Here is a 27,256-nt window from a genome sequence, read left to right as displayed (position 1 = left end):
ACATTTGTAACTGACAGCTGGTGAAAGTGACAGATGTGTGTGCGGTGTGAGTGTTCAATGTCAATGCCGATCCTGCTCTGGTGATGTGGTTAGAAACAGGAAAGGAATACTTACGCTCCTTCTTCCTGCAGCAGACTCACGAACTTCCTAACTCTGTAGTCAGGATCCATCTGAAAAGACAGACATGCTTGCTTAGTGCTAACAGTCATACGATAAAATAACTATATATTTGTTAGCAGGTTCTTTGTGAACAGGCACTGGTTCCTTCAGGTGTTAAACATCACAGCGGCATGCTATCATCGGCAGCGGGTCCTGGAGTTCATGTTTCAGTTTGGATTGAAGAGAAGGGGAGGGAAAAGGAAGCAAAATTAATGGGAACCTATGCAATAACTTACAGTATGTCTGGAATCGCCTGTAGCAACCAGAGTTAAGACATGAGACAAGTCAAAAACATTGGAATGAGAGGAAAAAAGATAAAGACCGCAAATGTGTACGTGAGTGCGGCTGTTTGCAGCATGTCTCGGCAAACACAGGTTCATACTTCTTCAGGCTCAGAATGGGGTGTGTGTGTGTGGGGGGGGCACTCAGCATAGCTGCATTGGAGCATACCACAGCAATTACACAGCCCCAACAAACAGGCTGCACACATAGGCAACATAACAGAGAGACAGTCGGGAGAAGAAAGGAGCTCATGGTGTGATTTAGGTTTGTCTGATGCTGCTGGTGGGATGTCCGTCATCTGTTTGGTAAACAAATATTACTTGGAATATGAGGTTTTGAGATGAACAAAGAAAATTCATTGTGGCTTTAAAGCAGCAGACATCTATTAGCTGGAGTGAAACATTTCAAGTTTTAAAACTTTACTTCAGGAGTTTAGAAATATCCGAGAAATTTGTAAGAAACAAGGGAAAAAAGGAGAGAAGCAAAGAACGGGATGATCACTGGAATGTACATTTCCTGTTATGACGTACGACAGTGACTTAATTAAATCCTGCTTGGTTCTGTGATCTCCTCAGAGGTCACAGGAGTAAGGTGTTAGGACACACAAATCATCATTTTTGCAAATCGAGTAATCAGATATTTGGTTCCTGTTTCTAATTGTTCTAACTGTTACATTTTATTTTTCCTTCTCTGTTTTGTTTTCACAAAATAAAATCACCACAGCTGGACATGATGTCACAGGTTACTACAGTGACTAATTCGATACAGTTTGTCTATTTCAGTGGAGGTAAACAGTTAAAACTAAATACAGGTTGACATCTTTTAATTTTAAACAAACTTATTACTATTACTTATTTGGAAGAAGTTGTACAAATTCATTTAAAAACCTAACGGGGACATCTTTTTTCATTTTGTGCTGCATATTTCTATTCTAGGGCTCGAGCAGTTTTGCATGACTCCGTTCAAAATGCTCCTTATTCATCTTATACTGGGCTGTGCAGCGGTTTATCCTCTGTCACCCTTTCATTTAAGCATCTTTCCTGATTTTTTCCTGATTGGCTGCCTTTTGTAAACAAAAGGCTTAAAAGGCAGGTGGGTGGGGCTTCTATGCTCATAAATAGAGCTCATACAAGGCATAGAGCAGGAAAATAGAACTGCTGAAAACCGCACATTTAGAGCAGTTTAGAGCTTTTGGCTCACAGGGATTACTTGTACTCACTGTTACTGCTGTAAAATCATATATTTTGTCTGTAATGGGGAAAAAAAAAACATAAGTCCTCTTTAAAGCCTGCACCAGTCTAAGGACCGATCAGTAAATGATTTATGATCAATCAAGTTGATTATGCTTGTGTCCTGACAGGATCAATGCCCCTACAGGCTTTGCAAGTAAATCATTTAGGGGAACAGGGCAGAAAAGAACTACACCACTTGCTACTGTACAGAAAAATGCACAAAAACAAAACTTGGAGGCCAAGCCACAAATCCCTTTAGGCAAAGTCAGGAAGGTGAGAAGACTCTGTACCCAATGTATCCCTCTACATAACGGGTGGGTTGAAAGGAGACCAAGAATCTGCTATGACTTGGTGGTCTATGTTTTCATTTTTGTACACGTCTCCTTGATTTTTTTTTTTTTAAACCTACCCCTCACATTTGCCCCTTCAGTGGCTGATCTTTGCTTAAACCGTAGGTAAAACCAGACGGCGACGAGCGTAAGACTGTTCTGATGAGTAACTTATTCGTAACACGTGAATATAACTTGGAAAGCTGAGCAGAGCACGGTTTCACAACTATGAATGTATTGGAGAGAATGGTTTGTGAACTAGAAATGTACTGGATCACTCTGCTCAACAAATCATCAGCAAAGCCACACAGTTTTTCACTCCAGCTAATAGATGACAGTTTTTTGTGCCTGACAGACGGATCCTGTTGACTGTCGAGAATGCCGGCCAGATGTCGAAGAAGAGGAGGGACGGCCTGCTCAAGCTCAGACCACACTGAGAGAAAAAAATAATAATAATGCAAAGCCTGTGCCAGTATGAAATCTGTGTTTTGAATAAAATGGGAGGTGATGAGTGAGTTATTGAAAAGACAGTTTTCTTGTGCTTCACAAGTTTCGTACACCCAAAAATAACTTGACCTTTCTGTTGTCTAACACAACTAGTACACATGGAGCTGCAACAGCATAAGAAATGGCCATAAATAGTCAAAAAAGAAACATAAGGTCACATTTTAAATAGATTTTTAGACAAACACTATAATAGTTGCTTATACAAGACATTTAATACAAGGTATGACATCCAAGCAGTCCAGATGTGTTGTTTGAGGAACTGTTCTCCATTCCTTGATGAGCATAGTCTGCAGCTATGCTCAACTAGGAGTGGAGCCTGCAACACGCTGGGTCGATGCACATCGTGTTGCAGGCTTTTTAATATCCAGAAATGCCTGCGCTACTCTGGCAGTGCAGGGGTGGGCATTGTCCTGCTGAAACAGCTGCAGGGAAGGGTGCTGTCACAAGAATGGCACAAGTACAGGTTGGAGCACTTCATCTTGTTACCTCTGTCCGATCCGATTTCCACCAAGAACAATCACATCTGAGGCGGCGCTCTCATGCAAAGCTGCAGGAGAGGCTCAGATGCATATGGCAACGTGCAGCATGCCACAGCCCAACCTCGGTCAACATCATCACACCGTCAGTCGCGGTACTCATAACAACATTGTGCACATACTGTTTTGTTTTGTTTTTTTCCTCTTGGTTTGAGCATACATGAGTTAATTTGTGTTCAGTACTGAACTGAAAACTAGTCATAGAAGATGTTTGGGTTTGTCTACGAGAGATATGGGATCACTGATATATTTCTGTTAGATCTGCTCCTTCTGCACATTTTGAACACTTATTATCATTGCTATGCAGATGACACTCAGTTGTATCTCTCTTTTAAAGCCCAAGATGTTTGTAAGTTACAGATTTCTCAGAGTTGCTTAGACTCTGTTAAAAGTTGGATGGCTAACTATTTTCTGATGTGCCCCTGACAGATTTGTGCCTAGGGTAATGGAAGGTCCCCTTGCCACATTTCCTAAATCTTCTATCAGGAACCTTTGGGTAACTTTTGACTCAGCTTTGACTTTGGACGGTCATGTTAAATCTCGCTTTTGCTTTTATCACTTAAGAAATATTGCCAGTTTCCACTGTGTCATGATGGAAATTGTTATTAATGCATTTATTTCATCACTTCTGGATAATTGTAATTCACAGTTCACTTGTCTTAACAAAGCTTCCTTGGAACGTTTGCAGCCTATTCAATAAAAGCCGCTGCGAGGCTTCTGACTAAGTCTTCTAAATAGTATCATGTCACTGCCCATTAACTTCTGACTTTAAGATTCTAGTTTTGACTTTTAGAATTTTGCATGGACAAGCACCACATAAAGTGCATGCACCCATATAGCCCCAGCAAGTGCCTGATGTCATGTGATCAGGGCCTGCTTGCTGTGCATGCAAGGCTAAAAACTAAAAGGAGACCGAGCTTTTGCTACAGTGGCTTCAGAATCCAATGATCTCTTTTAAAAAGCTGCCTAAAACTCATCTTTTTAAGCTGCTTTTCGGTAGTTTTTTCCTCTGACGTACTTTTGTGATGCCATTTTACCTACCTACTTAAAATGATCTCCTTTGGAATAGATTTAAAGCAAAGATATGCTTATTTTTGGAAAAGTATATTCTTTCTAAGGGAATGAAAGGACATCTGAGAATGCAATGTTAAACGCAAACCCAAAGTACGAAAAACTGCAGCTCCTCTAATGACCATAGACTCCTGTGTCCAACTTTACAACAGAAATAAACATGTTTTCATATTTTAGTCTGTGTAAAGCATGCTAAAATATATATATATCAGGCTGTCTAATTCCACAAAACAATGGGTATGGCTATCTTTTATATGCAGTCTATGGCATATCAGGGTTATCACAGGCTGATGTTTAAAAACTGTAATGTTTGCTGTGTACCAATGGTGATCATTAATTATAGGAGACATGAAAGTGTGCCCCCAGTGTCAAACCATCCACTTTACATAAACCCACAAATATTATATTTTTAAAAAGAAGACAAAAAAGTTGCAATACCGCAAAATTCATACTAACTACAACTAACTAAACAGTTGAAAAAAGTCAAAATAAAGACCATAATAGTTTCTCACCTGTGCCGCCATTTCAATCAGCATCAGCAACTTTTTAATGCCGATCCCCAAGCGTTTGTCCTGTACAGCTTTAGCTATCATGGCCCGTTCGTTCTCATTGAAACTGCCCAGCAGCTGTGTAAAGCAGAAAGAGACACGGGAACCATCAATGCGAGAGAGAAACACTTAAATTCTGTCATTCATTTTTAATGCATTTAGGAATTCTAATAAAAAAGTAAGCAAAAAAAATGTCGCCAAGTCTGATGGTAAGAAGAAATTCACAGAAGAAAAGCATCTTTCTTCTGTGTTTTCTTAGAAACAGACATTAAAAACGTGTAGTTTCATAGTTGTATGTATTTACTGACACATTTTAAGTCAAGAGGTGCCAAAATATTGAGAGACATGTGTGCATTTGTGAGAAAGAGGATGGATAAACAATAGGAAGTTTAATAAGTTCCCTTTAAGTGTATTCATGCTTATGTGTAGTTTACCTCAAAGGCCTCCATCAGCTGCTCTACTTTTGAGATGTTGGGAATGTGGATGGTGGTGCTGAAAGCATCCAACATCTCCATTTCCTGAAGGACGTCTTTACGACTTGTGGTGCCAATGATGAGCAGCTTACGACCCTGAAAGAGAAGCAGATGTCATTTTGCCTGGATCTTTAACCCTTCCCTCACATTCATCAGCTGGTCTCCTCCTATTGGTCATAGGAAAAAGAGAGACCAATGATGTATAACCATTTGATACTCTACGCCTGAAGTCCAGATAAAAGTGTGTGATGACTCTAACAGAGATTTGGGCATCATGATTGTGGATGGTTTCAACACTTATCTAGATCTCAGCCAGACTATACAAAAACTGGGCACAGCCAAGGTGCTGTCACCTATGGTCTTTGAGCCATATTATGAAGCCTTATAATAAAGAACATTTTGGCCACCCCTATTCCAACTTTCTTTTTTTTTTTCTCTGACCAATAACCCGTCCATCATTTGTGTAGTTTTACAGCTTTAAGGCAAATCAGCTGATGTATGGGTGTTAAATTAACCTGGTCTATACACGCAATCACAATGCCAACGCTGCCACTTGTCTCTGATCAACTCAAAGCTCTAGCAACACAAGCAGCGTATATAACAACTTTACTGCTTGATACAGAAATGATTATTGACATGTTTCATTGGTATGTGATGTAGCTGATGCTGAGAGACCACAGGCCTGTAAAAACAAGCTGCACCTTCTTAGACAACAGTAATTTTATCGTTAGCTGGTAAACAACAGTTATTAAATGCAGTCCATGAGATGCTGGGTTAATGGCAGATATGTATAAAAATTTAATTTAAGGTTGTTTTGCATTTTGTTTTCTCACTCATATCCACCCTATTAAACATGCTGTTTGTATGCATTTTTAGGACGGTGGGGAAGTTGTGCCAGAAGCCTCTACTCTGCTCCTTCAATGGCTTACACTGCAACATCAGCACTTTCTGTATCACACCGAGTTATGTTCTCATTGCCCGCCACTACAAAAAAGCCAATCGGAAGTGTCGAATTGTGAACGTTTTGTAATTAAGTTCTCATATTATCCAAATTTTGATGCAGGCAGTCTTTGATGCCAAAGCTCTTATTGATCATTGAAATACAGGGCGACTGATTTTGTCATATTTTGTAGATTTCTGTCTGCGCAGGTGAAGGCTGACATTGAGCAGGGGCTCTAAGTCACAACAGGAGTTTAAAAAATAGAAAACAATAGAAAGGAGAAAAAAGAAAGCATAATGCAGCATAATGGAGCAGAGGGCAACAGAGAAGACAAACATGAGCGGGGAAGAAAGAGGGGAAGCAAAAGAAATGTCGCAGCACTAAGCCGACGAGTTGGAGAACGACCAGAAGAAGACGAAGGAGGAGAGGCAGAGGAGTGGCGAGCAGACAGGGGGATTATGGCTGCCGCCTGCCCCCCCATGGCGTGGGGGGTTGTGATGCTGCATGCAGATGAGGTGCCACACAGGCGGCAGTGCTGCCAGGTCCTGGCTCTCTCACAGAGCCCATTCTCCTCCGTGTCCCCCTGGCCTCCCCCGGCCCCAGGCACCCCGCTGGGCCCAGCGCTTTACAACCCCAGAGGAGCACTGCAGCCAGGCATTCAACACCAGGCCCCGCGCCACTTCTCATGCACATGCAGCCATATAGTGAGCTATATCCTCATTCACAAACCCATCAACAACAGACACACACAAACTACAACTAAAGAAACTATGAGAAATGGGTCTCCACCACCACCATTCACTCCGAGCACAACAGGCCTGGACCAAAACACTTGCTAATAACCATACACTCACACACAGGCGTTCACACATGCCAGTTGCAGCCAAAGACCTCCAACAATTCCTCACAAGACTTTATGTTGGCATCCATAAGATCTGCTGCCCTCTTTCTGCCACCTCAGGACTAGCAAGAAATAAACCCTGGTTACCTTTGGAGGTGGTTTCTTCAGCAGCACCAGCAGAGCCTGTAGCACCATGTTGGAGAAACGAGGGCCAATAGGAACGTAATCTGATGACACACATCATTTTATTATTTCATTTCCTCTGTCTCATCACGTCTGATTCAAATAAAAAGTAACTTCAGAAGGCAACTGAGTAGAAGACCGCTAAATATTTTGGGCTCTCTCGTCTTACCCAACAAGCGCTCGATGTCGTCCACAACCACACAGCTCAGCTGGGATTTGTAAGCATCTTCAAATATCTGCCAAAGGGAAACAAAAAGGTACAACCTGATCTCCATCGAAGAAAAAACACACCAGCAAACACTAAAAATAACTACTAGTATTTTTAAAATGACATTACTACACTAGCAGTAGTATCTTAATTTCTTAATGCAAACGTATTTGTATGCACTGTATCTGCATTATGAAATCTCTGTTACCTTTTTGATGGCTTGGCATTTGGCGATCTCAGAGTGTCCGATCATCTTGTCCGGAGAGCAGATCTTGATGAAGGGAAACTGGGAATCCTCAGAAATCTTAGCCGCCAGTGCCGTTTTCCCGCTGTTAGGCGGGCCTGGCGGTGAAAAGAAATCACTGATCAGCCATTTTAATTGTTAGTAAAGCAGGCCGCTGTCCTCACCTTATTTTATTTGCCCTATGTGTTTGAGTTGCATGACACGTGTGAGAGTTACCTTCCAGCAGCACAGAGACTAGTGGCGTGCGGTCACTGTTCTTTGTCTGCTGCACCAGCAGCTCCCCGTCCTCCAGGGCTGCTGACACTGGGTCACCCCACCGGATTATGCCGTTCATGATGTAGCTGGCGTAGTCCTCCTGGTTGGTTCCAAATGCCTGAAGGAGTGGTACAAGGAGAGGAAAACAGAAAGTGAGACTCTAATTATGTTTGACTGCGTGAGCTCAACCGAGAACGGAAATATTAGTTATAAAAAAGATATTTCCTCTGTGTTGTATAACCTGCACAAGTCCTTCATCTGAACCCAGTGAAGTTTAATCACAAATAAATATAATTTACAAGTATTTTGGAATATAATTCCTGCTTATATCTGGACTGCTTCCTATAACATTTAGCAGCTGAACAGGTTCAATTTAGGTGTAAAATAGTGTTGAGAGGCCCCTGAAGCCTGTCAAAAACAAAACTCATGCCCAGAGTGGAAAAAACAGTTTATATTTATATGCAAAACTTAGACTAGTGACATCAGCTCGACTTCATAATACTGTCATCACAGGTTTTAGTTACAGTCTAATGAGGAGAAAAGACCAGATTATTTAGAGGCATCTTTCAAAGATTCCAGCCTGCCACTAAATTTCAAGAGATTTAAGTGTTGCAAGTCAAAACACTTTTGCAAAGGTTGTGGCATGCTCACAATTGATCGTTTAGCGTAAGGTGGTTTTAAACTCTTACTGTCTCAAGTCAGCCTGATAAAAACAAACAAGCTAAATCCTATCCTAGTTTCTTTTTTTTAAAGTCTTGACTCATGCAAATAGTGTTCGATCACATAAATATTATTAACAACCAACAGGAGCACTCAGTTCTCTCAAGCAGGTCACATGCAGATTGTGCAATGTCTTCTCTTTTTCTTTTGTGATTTTGTTTCACACAAAAAAGAGAAAAAGCTGCTTCTGTTTCTGCACCATCATTCAAAGTTTTTCTCTTTGCAAAGATCCACCAGCAACATGACTGGACTGCAAAATCTCAAAGTCTATGACTAAAAACTCTGACTTATGATGCATGGATTTCTATGTCAGAGTGTGCCGGATTTTTCACGTTTATTAGTCTTCTTGTCTGTGGTGGGCGTTAGATTAAAACATCATGGTGAATGGCGTATCCAAAACTCAGGTTTTCCTTTAGATTTTAGAAACAACATTTCTCTCAAATATTTCAGGATGTTTCACTGATCATGTTATGGAATAACGAAAAGGCCAGAGAAGGTGGGAGTGGTTGAGTTAAACTTCAGGTTATTTTGATTATTGTCACTTTTATTTCACTGTACTCTGCATTTCATTTTTAAGAACTTAAGAGAGACATGTGCACAGTAACTTACGGGTTTGATGTCGTTATTCAGCGAGGCCATGAAGTCTATCCTGTTGACCTGGAGTTTTTCCGCCGTCTCCATGTTTACCTCCACTGTGTTGCTGGCCTACATCAGAGCAACAGACAAACAGCACAGGTACAGAGACAGCAAATTGCTTCGGATGAACTCGGTACCCCGTCTCGTGAAATCCATTAAATGAAGTACTGCACATGTAGATTGCAAAATGTGTCAGAAGACAATGTACTCCCTCAGAGCAGAAAGGTCAGACAGAGAGACGGAGGGAGGGAAGAATAAGTGCCTAAAGGAGTGAAGAGAAACATCGCTGCCATCAGACATGTGTAACGCCCTTGTCTGTCATTTATCATCACCCTCCAATATCTGCTGCTCTGCGGGGGCAGAACGCTTAACAGATGAGAACTTCACCTTATCTTTGTGCCCTACAGAGCAGTATAGATTTGAGCCAATGCACCTGATAAAACACTTAAGGGAGAGCACACACACAAGCACACACACCTGGATACCTACCCAACCCTTCGACACCTGGGTGGCTGCTTAAACTGGCACTATAATATCATTTATTATGCCCACCAGGTGTGTGGCCTGCAACTTAAGCCAGGAACATGACACTGTTCCTGTCAGTGCTTTTGAAAAAGATGTATTTAATATAAACGAGCAGGTTTTCAAAAGTTGAATAAATTCTTTGCATTACTTCTACTTTCCTTCTTCTCTTCCTTTAGTTTTCTTTTTAAATTTACTGCCCTTTAATTAAACTTTGTATTTGCTTTATATAGTGCATATTGGCTTGTGGAAAATACCTTGTGGTAAATACTGGTTGCTTGCCAGTATTTTAACTCTTATATTAGTAAAGAACGAATGCATTCTGGCTTTATTGCTCTGAGGGCGTTTTACTATTATTTCCTTGTTTTCTATAACCCACAGAACATACACATACACATTAATAAATGGACAGTAAATAAGCTCCTTGGACTCTGACCTTGATGTGTCTGTTCATGGCAGTGGACTGAGCAGCTCTGACCAGACCCTCCAGTTCAGCACCGCTGTAGTTCTTGGTTTCCACAGCCAGCTCTTTAACGTCGACGTCGCTGGCCAGCAGTTTGTTTTCCCGCATCCTCGCTGTGTGGATGTGGAGGATCTGAATCCGCCCAGTTTCATCCGGTAAGCCTTGAAGAATAAAGTGGAAAACAGAGACAGCGTGACCGCGTGTGGTGTACTGGTGCTGTAGTGCACAGAGACAGCCAAAGAGTCACAGCTGATAACAGTCTTGCCTCCATTGAGCTTTACCAGTAAGGCTGCTGGTATTAAGTTGGAGAAATCTGCAAAAGATACATTACTTCTTCATTTGATAGCAGGAGTATTACTTATTTACACTGTTTTTAAGACTTTCTGACCCACAACAAGAAAAAGGTATGAAAATTATTAAAAGCATTACAGTTAGAAAATCAGTGAAAATACTTCTATTAATTATTTGAGCAAATACTTTAATTACTTCATAGGTTTTAAAAACGTGTTCTTTAATCATTTTCACTTCCTTTTCAGTTCAATTCAGTTTTATTTATACAGCGCCAAATCACAACAAAGGTTGCCTCAAGGCACTTTATGTTGTAAGGTAGACCCTACAATAATACAACAGAGAAAACCCCAACAATCATGACTCCCTATGAGCAATCGCTTTGGCGACAGTCGGAAGGAAAAACTTCCTTTTAACAGGAAGAAACCTCGAGCAGAACCAGGCTCAGGGAGGGGCGTCAATCTGCCGTGACCGGTTTGGGTAAGAGAAGGAAGACAGGACAAAAGACATGCTGTTTTCAGTCTACTGAATGAAAGTCTGTGTGTTCGCTACTTCTTACCAATCTCCATCTTCACCTCCAGTCTCCCTGGCCTCAACAAGGCCTCATCTATCAGGTCGGGCCTGTTGGTCATACCTGAGGCAGACACACACGAAAAGACAGAAGAAAGGGAAGAACAAGAGTGATGAGGCAGAGTGCGGCTGTTCAGGTGCGACACAGGAGAGGATTTACGTGTAAAAATGTTTATGCTAGTTTACATATACTGCGAAAAAATGTCTGCGTGTTCGCACCTATGACCAGGATGTTGTTGAGCTGCTCCACTCCATCGATCTTGGATAGCAGCTGGTTAACCACGGTGTCATGGACTCCTGTGCTGCCTGCCATGCTGCCACGCTGCTTGCAGATGGCGTCAATTTCATCAAATATGATGATGTGAAGGCCGCTGTTGGCACCGAGCTGTTCGCCGACAGAGACGCAGAGGAGGAAGATTAATGTGTAAACTGTAAATACGTGCTTTGCACCTTTATCCTATACCATCTGTTCACACAAGCAGGGAGGACATCGTCTCGATAATGCTGAGTAAATCCAGTTTTTCTACATCTGTCATGCTGGATATAAGTAATTTTGCAGGAGATGGTGTTACACAGTTACACCTACTTACTTGAAAGCGCAAAAGTGATATGCATGTTTATCATATTTGCTACAGGGGAGACAACACAGATGAACCACAGAGGTAAAAAAATAACTTTCCCTGTTTACAAATCAATTAAGGAACATTCTCTTTTTATATTAGAAGCTTTAAAAAAGGTTACGCTTAAATATAAAAATTAAGCTTTATCTAGAGAAATATCAGCTTCCTGCCACACTTTTCCTAAACTGAAATCAGAACTGGATAGTATAGATGCATAGCTCTTGTTTGATTTTATTGCCATATAAAAGTTACAGGTTTTTATTTGTCTATAAATCAGAAATTACTTTCAACAGCCAGAACAAGTCCATCTTTTGCACTGAATCATGCACTGAATGATAAATGAAAAAAGCCCTCTCTGTAAAAACTTTCACAATATTGAAAGGAGTAAATCTGGAACATCTGGAGGATAAGCGCTTTATATACACAGAGTATAAGAAAAGAGACATCAACACCATTAAACATGCACCAATTTGCAAAAATGTCTAAAAGATAAACTATAGACACACAAATGTGCATTTTAAACTTTTTTCCTTCTCAAATACGCTTAATTTTGCTTGTAGCTCCTTTTCTTAAACATATAGGTATGCATAAGTTTAGCGTTTTACCAAATAAACAGGGGGTTGATTTTAAGGAGCTCTCTGTTATTTTCAAGGTCTTACAATATTATAATTGTCTCTTAGTTCTGGGAGTCAGTTTTCGGGTCCTCGGGTAAAGTATGTTGGTGCTGGCCATTAAATTCTGTGGAAAAGTTCGTCTGCCTGCACAACTCAAGGCTGAAAATTCATCAGTGTGTTGCGGTCCATTTCTGTCCTCCCAAAGTTTTCTGCCCTGGAGCTGAGACGCACCTGATACAGCTGCATTTTATTGGAAGATGTGCAGAAAACTGACTTTGTTTTGGCTACTATAATTCTCAAAATAAGAAAATCTGGTTAATGAAACTGGAATAACTAAAGTCTCAGGCATTTTTGTGTAAGATCTGAAGCTGGCAAACCATAGGAAGTTCTGGTTTGGACATTCATTTAAAAGTTTAGGGAACAAAAAGTAAGCACAGCAGTGTTATTACAGCTGGGTACTGCCTCTCCTTGGCTGACCTGTATTTTCTTGACATCCAATTCAATTTACAGTGATTTAATGTGGAACTCCATAAAATGGCTTTCCATCTAGCACCTTGCAGAGGCAGAAGAATTAAAAAAAAAAAAAAGAATAAGCTTCCAATAATAACATAAAAAACAAAAAAAATATTTTTGTTAATAAAATAAAAAATTGAAAGTAAACTTTTTACCGAAAGTGGAAAATGTGAGTCAAGTTTTTATATTGTAAAAACTGGTTTTTACAAATGCCCCCTATTATATGAAAAGATACTCAACCAAAAAGTGAAACTAATACAAAAAATGACATTTTTAACAATAAAAACCAAATTTAAAGTAAAATCCACACAGCAAACAAACTAAAATCAGAAGGAAATTGTACATTTACATTAAAATAAAACTAAGTATACTATTAAACTATAATAACCTTGTAAAATATGAAATCAAATAACTATTTCTTTCAGCGGAGACACAGAAGCATAGCAAGAAGAAGCCGTGACTGCTTTTCTTTCATCCTGAGCTGAATACAAGTATTGAGCCTCTTATGAATGAATGAAAAAAAGTGATGGAGCAGCAGGGTCGCTCCATCTACGGACCTGTCAGACTCTGACGTAGCATTTAAAGCAGGTGTAGAGCTGTTCATGTCACACACTAGATGGTGTGTGTGTGGGTTTGTAGGGAGGTCTAATAGGAGGTCAAAGAGAACCCAGCCCCTCATTAAGTGGTGCAGAGTGAGGCTTATGTCACACCATCCAAACCAACTATCACTGCTGGGTTTCAGTGCCCCCTCTTCCCTTTCAAACGCACACACACACACACACACACACATACACACACATACACATACACACACACACACACACACACACACACACACACACACACACACACACACACACACACACATACACATACACATACACATACACACACACACACACACACACACACACACACACACACACATACACATACACATACACATACACATACACATACACATACACACACACACACACACACACACACACGCGCGCACGAACTTTAAAAAGTCATTACAGCTATGTCTGGCTAAAGGGCAGATCTCTCCACTCTTTGAGAAATTAGATTTTTTTTCTGCAGTGCTTATCACTATTTCACTGGGATGCTGGAAGAATACTAATAGTTACTGAGAAAATACTCTGAACAAACACGGTGACTTCTGATGACTTCTAGATTAGAAGTTTAGGAAAGTTCTAGCAACACAGCCAATATTACTTGGAATTAGCTGCAACAAAACAGACTCATTTATTAATACCAACAGGACTTCTATGTTTGCTCTGCTTTGGTAAGCTGGCTCTGTTGTGGAAGAACAATACAAAATGTACATCGTGTCCTATTCTCACCCTCTTCTGTTCATCCTCTGCATCTGCAAACAGCTTCCTGATGTTTGCCTCAGACTCTCCCACATACTTGTTGAGAATCTCAGGGCCATTGACGATCTTTGGCTCCCGGGCCTTCAGCATCTTGCCAATCTGTCGTGCCATCAGGGTTTTACCACAGCCTGGGGGGCCGTACAGCAGGATTCCCTTCACATGTTTACAGCCTGGAGACAGATACACAAGCAGAGGAGAGGAGCTGATGTTAAACTGAGCACCCACGGTTCACTTTCACAGCGAGAAAATGAGTAGAAATCGGTGGCAAAATGCAGAATTTGTATCATATGTTTCCAGAACAGTTACCTATTTAAACAGATGTCTGCATAAGAATGTGCCAAATCTATTCACAAAGGGATAAGGGATTTGATACCAGAAGCTATCTGGTTTCTGTCTGCAGTCCAGGTTGTATTGATCAGCCCCATTTGAGTAGGCTCTGGCTGCAAACAGGTAAACAGTCCGTGGGGAACTACATTGCTGAAATGCAAATTCAAAACCACTCTGTCTCATCCAATAATGTTTTAGCTTTATTTTAGCTGTGTTTAAATATATCTGCACTCGTAAACATAGACAAGCAACAGAACAGGAAGTCTTGGCCTGGAAATCTGCTGGTTACACTGGAGAGCCCAGAGGCTATGTAAGAAGGGTGGCCAATGGCTTCTCCAGTTAAAAGAAAATAGTAATTCAATAGGAGAAGGCATTTCCTTTAAGTGTGGATCATCATTTCCTTCAAAGACTTGCTTCTTCTCCAAGAAGACCATGCGTGGAATCCGTGAGCTCTCTGCTCAGGGATGTTTACAGTGTGGCTCTTTTAAATGGCCTTTTGCACCTGGTTAATGACATTTAGCTCAGACTAATTGAGAGGCCACAGATAACCATCTGAGCTGCCATTTGGGCCTGCTGAGGGAAAAGCAGCCCGACTGACAGGTGAGAGCAGAGAGACGAGGGGGTTGGCTTCTCTTGCAAGGTGGGGAAAAGTGATGTGGTTGTGTCAGATTTGGGAGAGCGAGCACTGAAGCTTCTCTCTGTCTGCTTCACCTCTGAGAGCAAAGGGGAGACAAGGTGAAGCTCTCAGGCACACACACATCATGTGTGACGTACGCATGCATATTGCCGCTCTGTCAGCACCTGCACCCCCTGCTCCCAACGCCTGCCAATTACCGCTTTACCTTTTGCTGGGCGCGCTATCAGGACATGCCATCTCATTAGAACAGCCAGCTGGGCACAGCCAAAGGCCAATTCCTGCACACAACCAACTGTTTAAAGGTCAGCTCGCACACTGCTGGACACTGCCGCTCTTAGCTCTGCAGGTATGGAGAGTCTGAGAAACTTATGTAAAGTGTATATTTGCCATGCTTTGGGGGTCCTTACAGCAGGTTTTCACAAGACTGTTAGCTTCTTGGAGCAAGGATTAGGACAGATGTGTGTGAATGCGTGTGAGAAGAGAGGGTTTGCGTATTAGTCACAAAGACCGCCTGATGGCTTTCATTAGAATGAGCGGCTGTCCTTTTGGCAAATGAATCATCATCATTGTAATCTGATTGCTGTCAAAGATTTATTAATGAGAGGGGATAGCAGGGATTTTAGTCACGGTCCAGGCACCCAGAAAGGACACTGCTTTGATTGTTCCCTCACTGTGGGGGTTGTCGATTCAGGTAATGCTGCTGCATTTCTCAGAGGAATTATTCGACGTTATGTTTGTGTTACGTCGACGAAAGGATTAAACGCAAGCTGAATGTAATAACTGAAAACACTGATTATATTTAGCATGAGTAATCTCTTCAATCTGATGAACAGTGGAAGAAATACTGAGAGAGAGAAAAACAGTGATTATTAGGATTGATTTTTTCTTTCCACATTTTTTGTTAATGTTCATCAAGTATGGACAAATGCACTCATATCGAGTGACTATGAAATTTTTTGACAGACAAAACTTGTCAAAACACTGAGGATCAATGCTTTATCACTCCAAATGGGATGATAATTTAGAAAATGAACACCATATCAGAGCCAATAAGAGTAGAAACAGTTTAGTTCAGTAACATCATCATGAAACAGTTTCCTGAGATCACAGATGAAGTAAGAAAGAGGGTCAATTTCTCATAAATTTCAACACTAATGGACTTCTTTTTGCTGGCCAGTTATGTCCTCATCACACAGATGTCTTAAATCATCATCAGACTTTAAGCATCGCAGTATAATAAGTGGAAAAAGAGACACAAACAAATGAATACGTGATGGCAAAACCGGGGGGGCTCACCCATCTGTTCAACTATGTCTGGAGGGAACACTCGGGAGGCGAAGGCTCTCCGGAAGATGCCCGAAAACTCCTTGTCAAGGCCGCCAATGCCCATCTTCTCAAAGTTCCAGTCTGGGCTAATAATAGACTGGCGCGACTCTCGGGTCTTAGATTTCCCTGGAGGATAAAACATAAAAATGTTTATTATTCGTTCAACGGTACACTTTTAATTCATTTTTCCTCCATTTGTTAGTGTCTTAGATGTTGCAAGCTTTATTTTGATGTTCAACAAAGTTAATTAAACTTTAAAATGTAACTTTAAACTGTCCTTGAGACAGTTTTGGTTTCTGTAATTAAAATATTGCATTAATAAGTCACCCAATGCCATTAAAGCCCAAAGGCTGGGCTACGTGAGTGGAGTGTGCCTCCTTGTGGTACTTTAGAGAATTGCTCCAGATGTAGTTAATGTAGACAGGTGTAACAGGTGTAGTGGTTTTAGCAGTCACCTTTGCACTGTGTATTAAGTGTAGGTATATGAGAATATATTTTTACAATGAGAGAAAAAGAAAAAGTCTGACACTCACCGGCCAGGATTACGGATGAGTTCTCTGCTTTCTCAAAAATCACCTGACTGTTTGCCACCAACAAACCAATGTCAATCTAAAGGAACAAGCAAAAGTAAGATGATAACTAGCTTGAGTCATTGCCCTGTTTTCACTGCTTCAAAAGTAGCATCAACCTGTTTGAAATCAACATTCAGGTACAACATCTGGCCCTTTAACTACCTGAGAAGGTTTAAAATAAAGTGTATGGATTAAAATTAATAGCTACCATGGTATATAGGTGAGTGAACATCAAGGGACAGCAACAAAATATTCTCCAGATACCTTCTGTTTCTTTCCAGAACCATGTCCTCCCCTCAGGATGCTGGGGTCCATGGCCTCCATATCTTTAACTCCCAAGATGAACAGCTTTTCGCAGAAACTCAACACGAACTGTTTTTAAAAAAGAAGATACGTGCACAGGACAAAACGAACATAAACACACATAGATAATCGGTTTAACGAGCACACACACATTTAAGTAGTAAACAAGTTTAAGTGATCACACATTTACTCTTACATTTATGCGTATAGGTGTTATTAAGCTTCATTTTAAAACTGGTATCTGGTTTTGTTTTAGAATCAGTATTTAAAGTGGCACAATGTTAACTGTTAAAGCCAAAAGCACCTGCTGGCCAACACTGAAGGCCTGGTTGTTGAAGTTCTGGAGGACCTCAGCAGCCATCTTGTCTGTGTCGTAGGCCTTGGTGTCTGCATGCTTCTTCTGCAGGAAGTCAATTTCCACGGTCATGCTGCTTACACACTGTTTGGACTTGTCAAACGTGTAGTTTGACACTGTGATGGCAGAAAGGAACAAAATAAAAGCAGGAAGTATTTCTCGTTAACCTGAATCATTGCTCATGGGCTTTGTAGTGGGGAGCTGGCAGACTATTTAACGCTGGATGTGACAGTTTGTATTTTTGCAAACAGCTAAAGTAATGTTTGGAAAAGTGTAGGACTGTAGTGCATGTGTAAAAATGTTTATTATATCACCTAATAAAGCTGTTCGAATAATAAAAATCACTTTATTTGTATAACAGTTTTCAAAACACAGAGTTACATTGAAGATAATACTTCATAGTGAACAAGTGAGGAAACAGTTGCCAATTCATATATCCACCATTTAAAGAGCAACATGAACATTTGTCTGGAGTCATGTTTTTTGGATAGAAGTTAGCGCTTCTCTTGTTCCATCTCGTTATTTAGCTCCTCGACACTACTCTTTCCAAACACTGATCCCAAATGATTTATTATACTGATGTTAATGTTTTGAGGTTAATGAAAATGAAGAAATTTTTAAAAAGACATCATGAAAGCTGTTTTTATCACTACCATAACCTACAAACATTTCAATCTGTTATGATATTAGTAGCTTTAATGTAATTTTATTTCCCAATACTAATAAAAAATGAATGCAACTTAAACTATACTGTCTGTTTGGAAAGACTATAAAGCCTCATAAAATGTAAATCAAAGCAAAATAAATTGATGTGCAAAACCACAAGTTTTAGATGCAATTTTGCAAACCTAAGCCATGCTGCCATGTTCTTTGTAAAGAGAAGAGGCAACACTTCCAAAGAAGAATGTGCTAGGTGTCTTCCTGGGAACATTGGCAACTGTTTAGAGTTTTCCACTTGTGAATAATCCTTCTCACTGCAGAATGATGGACTTCAAATTGTTTCAGAATGTGGAAATTGACTTCTAACCACTCCCAGATTGATGAGCAGTTACAGTTGATTACTGCTGGCGTCTTTCCTTCTTTCATTTTGTTAACATGCACCTAAACTGTCCAGAACAGCAAACTGATAACATTTTGCTTTTATAAAGCTGATTAGCAACACAGGGCAGTAAAATATACTTAGTTTTTCGCACACTGCATCTGCATTTGGCTTAGTTTTTATTAAATAAGTCATAACAAATGCAATATGTAGTTTTTTGCAGTTGATATGAGGTTTTATTTACCTAATTTTAAGACCCGCTGAGCACCAGGTTACTTATAATGTTCTGATATGTAAAACTTTAGAATTTAAAGAGAGTGTACTTGCTTTTTTCCCCAGCACTTTACATATTGCTATGCCTACTAGTATCCCTCTCATCTCTTCTTAAATGCTAACTAAATAGCTGAATCTGAGCTCATTAGTGCATATGGAGGGGTAACCACATCACTAGTTCCTCGTTAGCAGCCAGCAGCTCCTTCAGCCTTTAATGTGTGAAACCAAATGTGAAATCCAGCAGGCAGCTCCTGAATTAGATATGATCCATCATCCCCTTTCACTTTAAACTGAATGTCTTCAAACTGCTGCTATCTCATTATGAAAATGAGATAGTCTGTAAGTAGCGTGCTGATATTTCCACTGCTGCCAGGTAATGGAAATATCCACACACAATATGCCCACATTAATCATAGTTACTAGAAGACACTGCTACCACATTTATATTCATTATAAAAGTGATTTGAATGATTAAATACATGGTTTAAGTAGGTTTAAATAGCAAAACATAGTGATTTGATGAATAAGAATACCTGAAGAATAAGAGTAAGGGCTTTGATGTTTTTCACGGGGATCAAATTTTAAAACTATGACGACATTTATTCTTTTCTTTCCCCCAAATCAAGTAAGACGCACCACTTTAGCCTAAGGGGCTAAGTAAAAATATCTATCAAAGGAAAGTCTTCCTCTTTCACTGGATGCTGGCTAGCCTCTGTGACAGAAATGCAGAGGCAACACCTACACATATTGTTCAACTGTCTTTCAATCTGCCGGGCAAATCATATTTCCTCATTCCCTCCTGACACTTGAATAATAGCTATACCCTCTAACCTCACCTACAATTAGAAATCTGTATGATAAGACCATCAGAAGTCAGCACACTGGGAAAGACTGCAGTGTGCAGTCAGAAGCATGCACGCTACATCAAAGAACCTTCAAGGTCCCTGCCAGTGGTTCTTATGTTTCTATAATAGTGAGTTGCCAGTGACTCTAAAGGTATTCACTTCTATGACAGAAATACTGAAACTCTGTTGATAACTACTGTTACTTAGTTGTGTATTTATCACAAAAAATGTTATGTTAGACCTTTCAGAATGTACTTAAATCTCTTTACACTAAAATCAAGGGAAAGTTAGAGGTGTTTTTAAACTGATGGTGCACTGGTTTCATTAGTCCGGCCCTCTTTAATGGGCTCGATGTGGCTTCTTAACTAACATGAGATTCACACCCATGCCCTAGAGCAGCGGTCCCCAACCCCCGGGCCTCGGACCGGTACCGGTCCGTGAGTCGTTTGGTACCAGGCCGCGAGAGTTGAGGCTCAGGTGTGAAATGTATGGTTTTCAGGGTTTTTATCGGTTTTCAGCGTTATTTTGTTATCGTTTTTATCGTTAACTCGGTTTTCCTGGGTCTTTTCACGTGTGTTATGAATAAATCTTCTTTTTTTCGGTACCAGCACTAGTTTTATTTTGTTGTATTTATCCGCGACACTTTATTGCCGGTCCGTGAAAATATTGTCGGGCATAAACCGGTCCGTGGCGCAAAAAAGGTTGGGGACCGCTGCCCTAGAGCAATCATTAGTCTATGCACCCTGAACATAAAAGTAAGAAACAACTAATCTTTTACTGAGAGCTGCTCATAACAGAAATTATCCGTATTTTATCAGAATTAATCTGAATTATCACCTATATCAGTATAACTGCATTCTAAAGCCTCAAGAATAACAGGATGAAAAAAGGATGAAAATGCAGAGATTTTTGTCAAATAAGATTAATCCAATCATGTGTAGTGTCTCACAAATTCATCCCCAATATGAACCAGGAAAACCCTCAAATGAAGTAAACACTTTATTACTTATTTACAAGGTATCACAGTCAGATGGGGAGAAAACAAATCAACAAAAAGCAAAAAAAACCTTCATGTTTTGTATTCATTTTGCTCTGCTGCCCCCAAGTGGCCAAATGTGGGAAGCTTTAAATAAAAATGCATTGAAAAGATTAATTCTTCAACTCACCTTCAACCTCTTGTCCAATTATTATGCCTGCCCATTTTCTCTGTGAACAGAGAGAAGTGATTGATTTACTTCCACGCCTTATCATTTGCTCTTAAAAAGTTTTGCGCTATGGCAACGACCTTGCTAACATTTAGCAGTCTAAAAGGCAATAACATTTTCTACGAAGCTACCACACAGAAAACATCGCTGCATGTTTCACAGTGCAACATTCCTCTGCAAGATGGTCTTATTTCACAGAACTCCACTGAAATATATCACTTGTGTCTTTGATGGGCAACTGGCTATTTTTATTTGAGACAGCAGGCAGACTCAGTTTCCATGTTTTAAAATGGTCATTCAGTCAGTATAATTCTTGTGGTAAAATAAGACCATCTTGAGGAGGTTACAGTAGTACCTGTGTGCGGTCGTAGCTGCCAAGTTTATAGATGGAAGAAGAGCAGGCAGAGACAGGCAAGGCAAAAAGAGGAAAAAGCAGGAACAGACAGTTTGAGACAAACAAAGAGGTCCATGCAAAGAGCTCTCAAACTACCACACAGTTTTTAAGTTTACTTGTCAGAATATCAGATCACAAACTGCTATGAAGATTAAAAGAGCAATACACAACAATATGCTTTGTTGAAGTGTTTTCATTCGTTTTTAATAAGTGGAAGTTATCTATGACACAAATTTGTGTCTGTTGCTGCTCACTGTGTCCCAAACAGTGCATTGTTTTAGTTTCCATGCCGGTCAGCTTGGTCATGTGACTACTGCCGTCTACTGTAGGTAATGAGCTGTGGCTCAGGAACTCATAGAAACCCCTCATCAAAAACACTGAGCTATTCATTGCTGATTAAAAACATTAATCGGTCAAAAGGGAAAAATGTTGAAGTGTTTTACTAAGTTTCCTGAAAACTACAGCAGCTCCCGACGCAGGAAACCTCTGCTTTTAAATACATGCTACGAAGTCACATTTTCCAATCACTCTGATCACTGCTTGTAACAGCTCACCTGCTGCTTTGTTCAAAATACAGTATATACTATCAATAAAAAAGAAAAAGTACACTCTGTCAATTCTAAGGTTTTACATTTCAGGACATAATAAATAATCTATTCTTCAGCAGGTCCTAAAATTGGGTAAATGCAACCTCAGATGAAGAGAAACACATCATATATTACACTATGCAACTATTATTTAACAAAAAATAAACAATGGAGAAGCAGTGTGTGTAATTACCCCTGATGATTTAGTATCTGTTGGACAGATGGCCAACATTTAACACCTGAACACTTTGGTATGTAAAGAAGTTCATGGCCAACTCAATGACTGCAAGGTGCTCAGGTTGGCTGAAAAACAAGCCCCCCTCATGAGGTTTTGGTACTGATGCCCTCCATTTAGTTTTTGCCAAAGTAGCACTGTACATTATGGGCAAACATCTCTGTTTTGGTCTCACCTGTGCAAAGGACATTGTTCCAGAATCCTTGTGGGTTGTTCACATATAAATTTGCAAACTTGAGCCATGCTGCTGTTTTCTTTTTGGAGAGAAAAGGCTTTCTTTTGGCAGCACTTCCAAACAAGTATACTTCTTCACTCTTTCTCCAATGGTGCTGTCACGAACCTTAACATTTAACATGCTAGCTGAGGCCTATAGAGAGCCTGAGATAGATCTTTTGGGTTATTTTGCAGTTTCTCTGAGCATTGTACGGTCTGATAATTAGTTTTTCACAGACTGCTTCTGCATTTTGACTTTATTCATTTATGACACATTTATTTATGTCATGTTTTGTAGTTTATCTGAGGTTTTTTTACCAAATTTTAAGACCTGCTAAGGTCCTGACATCTACAACCTTAGAATTTAAAGAGGCTGTACTTACAGAAAACAGTCGTGGTAAAAAAGAATCGGTAAAAATACCGAGATATCATATTTGCAGGAAATGCATCAAGAAACCGAGTAATCAGTGACAACATGCGGCCAAGGATCATCTGAAACTCTCAAACATTTGAGCCTACCTGAGCCTGACTGAAGGCGATGGTGTTGATGTTCACACTGGAATGCGGCTTCAAGGTGAAAACATACTTGTGGGCTGAAATGCGCACAATCACATGTCTGCATCGAGATGAAGAATTAGAAGGAAAGCAAACATGAAGCAAACACTTGAAACAAGCAAATTCCCATTACCTTTTTTTCTTGACAAAGGTTTTCAAACAAGATACCTTGGCTGGAGTTACGAATGAATATAGATGCAAAGAAGTCATATATTATAGATGTAATAGTAACATGTTCGACTGTCCTTCACAGAAGCACTTAACATGTCTATGTTAACTGTTTTGATGAAATTATGATTGTAAACTGAATGATCTGGGCTGGACAGTTCATTCTTGGCCTTTTAACAGCATAACAACAACAGTTTGTATCTATGTTCCTTTAAGTTGTATCTTACTGGATTAATCAGACCATGACTGAGCAAATGCCATGGACATACAAACATCCATCCAATAATGGGGTTTGTTCGTCTACTAGAAAGTCAAAAATATGAATGCAGACATCACTATCAGCTGATACATAAACCCACCGATTTGACAAAACTGGACACACAGCCTGTGTAGATGCACACCAAAAACCTGACTCACTTTTCAAAGTGCTGATCCTTGTCACTGATGATAGCACAGTTGGTGAGCGACAATTCGTCTGACGGGCATCGAGCCGTTTGCATAACCTGAACAGAGAAAAAAATGTGACTTTGCAAAAGACAAAAAATACAAATAAAAGCATTTCTCAAGTTATGTCTTTACATCACTTGTGTTTGTTTTGTGTAACTTTAAAAAACCTCAGGGCAAAAGGTTTGGTCGGTCTATGGTCATACATGACACAAAAAAAGAATCAGATCATCACACATGGCCAGAATAATTGTAAATTAATTAATTTAATTTTGCAACTCCAATTTAGAGTTCTGAAAGCTAACACTGTTAGTGTGAATATACAGTACATTACTTCACTTCTTTTACCAGTTAAAGGTAAATTTTCTCAGGTGGGAAGTGCATCATGGGGAAAGTGACATGATAATTTGTGTTATTTCCTGCCTTTTGTGGAATTAGCCAGCTGAATTTAACAGCATAGAAGAACACATGTGCTGTCATGGCTGAACCAAGAAGCTTTTTAGTGCTAGTATGAATACAAGTGTGCCTTCAAATTTTGGTTTAGTACACCTTGAGCTTTAAAAAGGTTTAAAACTAGCAGTCCAATGCACCACAGGCCTGTACAATCTTTTTCTTTCAGTGCTGGTTTTTTCCTGTCAGCTGCACTATGCAAAGCAATGATGTCAAAGTCACAGCAGAACATTAACCTTCTGCACACCTGAGTCACATGCATGCATGCTTTTTTTTTACTACTCTCTCCACGTAGCCTAGTCAACTCTTAGACTGGCCTTGAAGAAACATTTTGTACTGTAATTGCACACTAGGTTTTCAGCTCAGTGATCTTTATGACTCCACATCAGGCTGTTGTGTAAAAAAATAACTATGAACCTATGAAAACAGAAAATGTCTCAAGGCAAATTCATACAAAGTCTTTATACTGACACATACAGGCTGCGTAGCAAAAAAAAAAACAAAAAACATTACCAAACCAAATTACTGTAGAAACACTGAAAATTACGAGAAAATCCCCATCTAATTACATCTTTCTTAGAAAGCAACCAAGATTTAACCTGCTTTCATTTCAAATATCCAAAAAGATGATTAAGTGCTGACCTAGATCTAAAAACGTTAATCTCGGCCTACTTTAAGCATTTCAGGAAGTAGGCTTTCTTGTGCCTTTCAGCTCTCCTGATAATCTCAGATTGTCAGTCTATCCAAGGTCAAAAGTATTAAGAATTGTTATTTTTTGGCGAGTTGTTGGTGATAATAAGAACTGTTTTAGGTTTGTTCATTGAAAAAGGGAAAACAATAGCAGGAAGGTGTCTTGACCCATGTTCAGCGGGCCCCCTCCCCTTCCTCTCTGAACAAAAGAAGTACTAAAGTACCCCAAAAAAAAGCCTCTGAGACTGAAGAAGTCACGATAAAATGTTTCTCCCATCGAAAACACTACGTCCAGGTGAACAGACTCAATTTGATGGTACAGCAAAAAGGTGACATGGCATGTAAAAGCATAGTTGACTCACATTTGCAACTACACTCAGTATCTATTATAAGATTTAGCCCAAGAGGCCTCTGTTTTTCTCAGCAATAAGTTTGATGACAGAACAGCAGTGAAGCTTACTGTCAATATGGGTGTAGTTAGTAACTGAGCTCCACACAGCAAACAGTGACCGAGATGTTGAACTGGGGGAATGAAAGAACATGTCCACAGCAACCCTCACGTATCTTATCAACATCCAAGAGTTTACTGGGGAAAATCTGATAAAAGTCCTTTATCAAACCATCTGTTTAATGAGCTTAAACTAGAAGATAATTGATCTTTCCTCGGCACTTTGTTGTACACAGTTACAGCAAAACGTGCAGACAAACTGCACGTTTACATGTTGGACTGGCTGAGAACAGCCCATTCTTTCTCTTTTTGACAGTAACACCTGTACTATGCCGAGGTGAATCTAAACGACGATCACTACATTAATTTTAAAGCTATGGTTACTAATATTTTGCACATGAATTATGTTATAGTATTAACTGTATTAAATACAACTTTAATGGGAAAAGCTACCTGACTATAATCCATCAGATTCTCCAACGTCTTGACAGAGATGCCTTCAAATAGACTAAACTTTATTAATATAGCCTAGTAGTTCTTTTCCAGTCTTATTGAGCAAAACATTTAGAATACTTTAATACAGTACTTTTAATGCTAAACTATTGTATAGTGCTTTTTTTCTTACACTGCTGATATGTCTGCAGCAGCAGTGTTGCTATTAAAGGTGCATCTTATTTTGCAAAATCAGCGGCTGTGCTGCCAACGCCTCCACTTACAAATACACTTGTAGCTAGTTTGGGAAATCCTGAGTTAACTTAGTGAGATGATGACCAGTTTCATGTGACTGCTTAGCCTGATTGCACATGTTAGGGGTGAATCCAGACAAAGGAAAGATACCCTGGGTATACTAACCTTGCTTTCAATTACAGGCCCCAGTAACTTAGCAAATATATTACTACATATAACAAAAATGCTGGTGAAATGTGTTTGTTTCATGTGTGTGAATTAATATATAGGATGATATATTACAATATCACATTTTTAAAATCACCAAATACCCTATATCTCTGGGCCAAAACCTAGTGGCATAGGGCTTTTCAGACTTAATTACTGGTTAATTGAAAGTAGCTAAAGTACTTGTTATTAGTAAAAAAAAAAAAGGCAACTTTTAACACTTAAGTTAAAAGTCAGTTTGGGCTTACAGTAAACGTTTTTCTTTATGTGCCTTTCTTGTTCCCTTTTACCCATTTAACACCGCAACACTTCCTTCATTTCACTTCAGAGACACATCCAACCCTGAACAGCAGGTTTTTTATATCGAGGCTAAAAACACAGCTAAACAGACCAAATATGGCAAATGTTACTTATAATAATTCACAGGTGGGAAACAAAAACAGCTGCATGAATGCTGAGTTTCACACTGGTCATAAGATACTCCATTTGTCTTCCGGGCTGCCTACGAAGTTATGAATGACAACCGAATCTGCCACACAGCTAGTGCTGTGCTGGCTCACTCTCCGAGTACAAACCCCCGGCAGTCCTCTAAGTGTACTTCCGGCTTATTCTTCACTATTTTCCGCTCCAAGTGTACTTCTGAGTCTGAGCTTCAAATAAACTCACCCGTGTAGACATCACTGTGAGTTGTTTTTGTTTTTTATCCTACTTCTGGTAAAACTCTGCATCAAGCTTCCGCTGACAGAGGTAAACGCACAAAATGACGTGTGAAGAAGGCGGGATTTCAACACGTACTGTAACGTCATCACGCAAGCGACGGGAAGCTTGTTTCTCAAATCCGTAGACACCCATAAAACACTGATCTTCAGCCAGGTTGGATTGCTCCAAGGTGACAAAAAATGGATGTGTCAGATAATAGATAAAGCAAAATCTTTTATATATGGGAAAAAATGATCCACAATAACATTAGGCTGGGTTTAGACTTAGTTTTAAATTATAGTCTTCAGTTTTCATTATGTCTGTGTTTTCCTTTCATATTAGAAATCCTCAGAAATTTCAAACTGGGATATTATTTAGGGATATCAAAAGTTATGTAGCCCTTGGACCAGGCGTATCTTGTCCTAGGTCCAGCTATAATAAAACATAATGGCGTTGAAGAAATAAAT

At 39.8% G+C, this 27,256-nt stretch overlaps 1 protein-coding gene across 1 annotated transcript in view; it reads right to left on the bottom strand.

Moving 5' to 3' along the window:
• LOC116335620 (vesicle-fusing ATPase-like) overlaps positions 1–26,871 on the bottom strand; it is a 29,772-nt gene extending 2,901 nt beyond the window's left edge. Inside the window, exons 1-20 of the mRNA XM_031759361.2 lie at positions 26,757–26,871; positions 23,582–23,667; positions 22,961–23,057; positions 20,974–21,013; positions 17,600–17,766; positions 17,257–17,364; positions 16,954–17,029; positions 16,391–16,546; positions 14,101–14,300; positions 11,227–11,392; positions 10,997–11,071; positions 10,123–10,310; positions 9,138–9,233; positions 7,770–7,926; positions 7,518–7,651; positions 7,271–7,337; positions 7,066–7,145; positions 5,099–5,233; positions 4,629–4,742; positions 115–170 (exon numbers count right to left, since the gene is read on the bottom strand). Of these exons, the coding sequence (XP_031615221.1) occupies positions 115–170; positions 4,629–4,742; positions 5,099–5,233; positions 7,066–7,145; positions 7,271–7,337; positions 7,518–7,651; positions 7,770–7,926; positions 9,138–9,233; positions 10,123–10,310; positions 10,997–11,071; positions 11,227–11,392; positions 14,101–14,300; positions 16,391–16,546; positions 16,954–17,029; positions 17,257–17,364; positions 17,600–17,766; positions 20,974–21,013; positions 22,961–23,057; positions 23,582–23,667; positions 26,757–26,768 (2,210 nt within the window). The 5' untranslated portion in view covers positions 26,769–26,871. The remainder of the gene's footprint in view (positions 1–114; positions 171–4,628; positions 4,743–5,098; positions 5,234–7,065; positions 7,146–7,270; positions 7,338–7,517; positions 7,652–7,769; positions 7,927–9,137; positions 9,234–10,122; positions 10,311–10,996; positions 11,072–11,226; positions 11,393–14,100; positions 14,301–16,390; positions 16,547–16,953; positions 17,030–17,256; positions 17,365–17,599; positions 17,767–20,973; positions 21,014–22,960; positions 23,058–23,581; positions 23,668–26,756) is intronic.
• Positions 26,872–27,256: the final 385 nt, after the last annotated feature.

Source organism: Oreochromis aureus, linkage group 8 (genome assembly GCF_013358895.1).
Source record: "Oreochromis aureus strain Israel breed Guangdong linkage group 8, ZZ_aureus, whole genome shotgun sequence".
NCBI lineage: Eukaryota > Metazoa > Chordata > Actinopteri > Cichliformes > Cichlidae > Oreochromis > Oreochromis aureus.
Note: the sequence above shows the minus strand (reverse complement) of the source record. Positions and strands in the feature narration are given on the sequence as shown.